At 42.9% G+C, this 4,764-nt stretch overlaps 1 protein-coding gene across 4 annotated transcripts; it reads right to left on the bottom strand.

Annotated features, from left to right (window-relative positions):
• Window positions 1-223: 223 nt before the first annotated feature.
• LOC123144654 (probable bifunctional riboflavin biosynthesis protein RIBA 2, chloroplastic) lies at window positions 224-4,264 on the bottom strand. 4 transcript variants are annotated; one of them, XM_044563855.1, is made up of 8 exons: window positions 4,051-4,264; window positions 3,772-3,859; window positions 2,962-3,358; window positions 2,628-2,849; window positions 1,783-2,105; window positions 1,400-1,529; window positions 989-1,285; window positions 224-718 (listed from the first exon to the last, which is right to left on the bottom strand). In XM_044563855.1, exons 2-8 carry the CDS (start codon window positions 3,822-3,824, stop codon window positions 533-535), a joined length of 1,608 nt encoding a protein of 535 aa, XP_044419790.1. In that variant the 5' UTR covers window positions 3,825-3,859; window positions 4,051-4,264; the 3' UTR covers window positions 224-532. The 4 variants fall into 4 exon arrangements, with proteins under 4 accessions (XP_044419790.1, XP_044419788.1, XP_044419789.1 ...); XM_044563853.1 differs by having other exon boundaries at window positions 3,772-3,856; window positions 4,051-4,262; XM_044563854.1 differs by having other exon boundaries at window positions 3,772-3,951; window positions 4,051-4,255.
• Window positions 4,265-4,764: the final 500 nt, after the last annotated feature.

The following is a 4,764-nucleotide window of genomic DNA, read 5'->3' as shown; positions in this document are numbered from 1 at the left end:
TTTCGCCCCGCGGTGTACGTTTCGATTGCGATTGCGAGCGCCCACAGTGGGTCTCCTAAAGTGCTTGAACTCGCTTTTTCCCTTTCCCTATTTGTTAAGACTTGGATTCGGCTGTATTTCATTATTTCTATATAACGGAAAGGGGATTAGCCCGATAAAAAAAAAGTTGCAAATGAAAATAGAGGGCCATTCAAAGAACTTAACCTCCCACCGCAAAAAAAAAGAACCTAAACCTCCTTTGGCAGTGGTCTTGCTCATAATTGTATTCGATTTTGTATATTTACAATAATGTGTTTGTAAAATCTGGGAATTACAAATTAACTATGGGACAATTGGATAATAATTATTATTACTGGCCAAATATTTATATTTCCACCTATCATGGCCTCGAAAACAATTAACCTGGAACATATGGATTGAAATAATCCCAGAAACTCAACTGTAGAAGAATATCATCAGATAAAAATGTGAATGGAAGCAAGTCCAGTTGGCCTAGCGCTTCTAATCTGTTCCGTTGCTTTGGGTCGGATGGTCAATTGGAGTATACATGCCCCATTTTCGTTCTTTTGGTCTCCAAGTATCTCTGATTCTCAGTGGTTATTGGAGTTACCAAGGGCACCCTACCAACAATGCTCAACCCGTAACCCTTCAGACCAACATATTTGGCAGGATTGTTAGTCATCAACTTCATTGAACGGACTCCTAGATCACGTAATATCTACAGAGAATAAGCGAAAATGTCATGACTCCTGGAATACATCAAGAGAATGCCATGTGACTTCTATAATAGCAAGGATGCACCGGATAAGATTAGTAACAGCAAATTCATGAAGAGGATGGATAAGCATGTCGGGCAAGTCCATCTAAGTGGATTTTTTTAACAGTTGTGCATACTGTATGAAATACGAAAATCAGTTCAATGTGCCCCTGGAAGTCTTCCTATATAAAAATGTATATGATATACCAAAGGGATAATGTAGATTCTTACCTGTGCACCGATCCCATATTCCCTCGAGTCCACAGGCAGTCCTAGTTCCTCGTTAGCCTCCACAGTGTCACGTCCTTCGTCTTGTAAGTTATAAGCACGAAGCTTGTGACCCAGACCAATGCCCCTCCCTTCATGCCCACGAAGATAAACTAGTACACCCCTTCCAGCCTTCTCAATCCTCTCCATTGACATTGCAAGCTGGTCACCACAATCACATCTTGCTGATCCAAAAATGTCTCCTGTGAGACACTCGGAATGGACCCTCACAAGAATATCTTGACCATCTCCAATCTCACCCTGTTGGTTGTGGACAGAATAATACAAGGATAAAATCAGGTTTTAGGAGGGAAATAAACTACCAGATCTAACAATTACGTCCTATAGAAGCATTATAAGTCTTCAGTATCTTACTTTCACCATTGCGATATGCTCGATCCCATCAATAACAGATCTGTAGCAGTAAGCACGGACATTGCCCCATCTCAAAGGTAAGCGTGCAACAGATGCACGTTCAATTAGTCTGTCTCTTTTTCTCCTATATCTGTAAAAGAATTTCTGTGAGCATGCCAACAAGTATTTCATAATAATCATAACAAGAAAAAAGAGGATAACGAAAAATAATAATATTTAGTATTTACATCCTATCAAAAATGCCAAGTCTTTTGTTAAGTGTTATAGGAACTATTAGTGACCTATTACTCTATTATCCTATATGTCAAGTAACAAAAACCCTCAAGGCTAATACAGGAAGCATCAGGACTTGGTCAGGGCTGAGGTTATGTCAAAGAACTTACCTAATCAAGTCAGCAATCGATACGATCTTCAAATTATTCTTTTCAGCAAACACGCGCAGCTTGGGTAAGCGAGCCATGGAGCCATCCTCATCCACAATCTCACAGAGTACTCCAACAGGAGGTAACCCAGCCAGCACAGCAAGATCAACAGATGCTTCAGTGTGTCCAGCTCGTTTGAGAACACCCCCATCTCTGTACTTCAGAGGGAAAATATGGCCAGGCCGATTGAAATCTTCAGGCTTTGAGTAAGGAGATGCAAGAGTCATGACTGTCTTTGCCCTATCCTTTGCAGATACCCCAGTCGTTGTGCCTTCTTTAGCATCCTACAGACCATAACAGATAAATTGCACCTTAGTAGAAAATTTCTATCGCAGAGATGTTTGTTGGGAACAACTAACACCTAGGTTGATTTATTTTCCAGTATGAAATAACGAAATTAGTAAGCTATATGTGCTTCATCCGTTAAGCAAATTGATAAGATAAAGAATTGTTTTGGACTTTTGGTTAGAAGTTGCATATGATGTAGATCAGACAGTATTTGTTCTATAGGACTCCAAGAAAAGAAGGATGATAACAGGGAAGGACAATTTTGCAACAACAACACAGACACACCAAAAAACAAAGGGTGCCAACAAGTTGCTCAGACCAACATGAAGCTCGTCAAATTGATTTGTGCTTGTACCACAGACCACCGTATCTGTGCATTTTTGCTTTTGCAAAGGAAAAGAAATGGTAGAGAGAAGCATGCCATATCCATACTTTTAACAAGCAACAGAGAAATTGTTGCATATAACACCATAACTATGTAATATAATGCTGAAACATGAATAACAATAGTAGCATACCACAGTAATGGTGAAAGCAGTACATAGCTTCTCCTCATTTTCCTTTGTTGAAACCATCAAAGGAAGGTTCAATCTTTCCAGATCATTTTCTTTCATGCTAACACACACAATTCCTGTGCTATGCCTTACTATGAAAGCCATAGCCTCTGGGGTAACCAAAGAAGCAGCCAATATAAGATCACCTTCATTTTCTCTTGATTCGTCATCAACGACAATCACAAGCTACAAGAGCCATCCAATGTCAGGAAAATACCATGTAGCAGTACCAGAACTTGTTAGAAAGATCAACAATAACAAATAAGCCATCAAACAAAGAATTGCAAGGCGTACTAACTTTTCCTTGTCGAATGTCCTCAATAGCCTCCGAAATAGATGAGAAGCCCTCGGTCGGGCTATCCAGATCAAGTTCAGCATCGTCTTCTTCGTTTGACAATGTGTCCACGACACATGACAGATCAGTAGATATGATTTCTGCTGCAACAACAGAATCCACAGGAATAACAGAGTTTGTGGTTGGATGGTCCTGGGCTCGCACAGAAGTGCTCTTTAGTGACAGAGTGTCATCATTTTCCAAGCAACCATCAGCTGGAAATCCACTATTCTTTTTTAAGGATGCTGCTATCTTCAAGCCCACAGACTTCATGTTGGCATTTCTCGAATTTGTGGGAAAAGAATAAGAAACTGATCCCTTTGCCTGCTTGGAAACATCACTGCCTCCCAAGAACTGCACTCTGCATTCGTACAAACAGGTGAAAATAAAACCTGCAAATCAGTCTCACTCATTCAATCAATTAGGCTTAAAAAGACAACTTCAAAAAACTATAGTCATGCTTCTCTATTTCAGTTCCAGAGCTGTGAAGGTTATATTTCGGTATCTTAAAACGGGGCATTATGTTTGTCATCTTACAACAGAGTTACTACAACCGTACTATCATGTTCGTTCATCAACTAACTGTTGATCGCTCCACACTAGAGACGCTGACAAAAACCAGTAGACCATTTGGTGGGAGCTATCAATCAAACGTACAAAAGCGTGGATTCCTATGCGCACAGTGCCAACAAAGCAAAGCAATCAAGAAGTGTGGCCAGCGCAAGACGAACAGAGGGAGGGCCGGAGGGGGCTGCGCAGGCGGAGAGAGCTTACGGTTGGCGGCGAAGCACGGCGATGGACGAAGACGACGGCGCAATCGAAGACATCCCGATGCTCCCCTCCAAGACAGGGACTCAAGCTGCTAATCAACCACGGAGAGCCGCGAAATCAGCGACCGTACGTCAACATCTCGAACCAAAATATTCAAATTCCCGTCTAAAAGACGCGCGAGATCTGAAAACGACAAATCAGCGATTCTTCGTGCTTCGATCTCGAGCCCTGCAGCCTCCAAGGCGCTGGAACGAATTGCCGAGGGGCGGTAGTGGCTCTTACCCGTCGGAGGCTTCTCGGCCGAGGTCTCCTGCGGCGGCGAACGAGTAGGAGGAGGGAAAAGAGAGCTTCGATTCGATTTCCTTCTCCGTATTGGATTTGAGTTCTGGTCGTGGTTGGGTGAGTTGATTAGGGATGGGGTTGGTGTGGGTAGAGAGAGAGAGACTGGGGAAGAGGGGAGAGACAGGGTGCGTGATTTATAACGTGCAGGTGCAGCCACCAACGCGGCAGGTTCGCACTAGCCGCCTCGAACCTTGCAGCCGGAACCGAACTGATGTCAGAGGTGACTTCCCTTCAGAGCATGGTTAATAGTATAGCCAGCTGCTGGCTACAAACTAATGTCATGTCATCTACAGCCCATCTTATAGCCAACATGTACAATAGTAGATCAAATAAATGTATTATTTTTTATTATTATGTGACCCACCTTTCATTCTCACAAAGTGACTAGGAGCACGTGCTAAAGCTGGCTCTTCATGAAGAGCCCGCTTACCTTCTCTCTCCTCTTCTCTTTCCTCCAACTAAGCAGAAATATACTAGTTTATTCCTTATAGCCCGCTGAGTCAGCTCTATTATACTTGCTCTCAGGAAAGCACGAACGAAAAGGACAGCGCCGGTCGGCCGACCCAAATTTGGGTCGATCGGAGCGCAGCCGACTGATTCGGCTGCAATCAGCCGTTCGATCTGGTCCCGTGTGCTTCTTGTCTTCCGCAACAA

This window comes from Triticum aestivum, chromosome 6D, assembly GCF_018294505.1.
Source record: "Triticum aestivum cultivar Chinese Spring chromosome 6D, IWGSC CS RefSeq v2.1, whole genome shotgun sequence".
NCBI classification, from domain to species: Eukaryota; Viridiplantae; Streptophyta; class Magnoliopsida; order Poales; family Poaceae; genus Triticum; species Triticum aestivum.
Note: the sequence above shows the minus strand (reverse complement) of the source record. Positions and strands in the feature narration are given on the sequence as shown.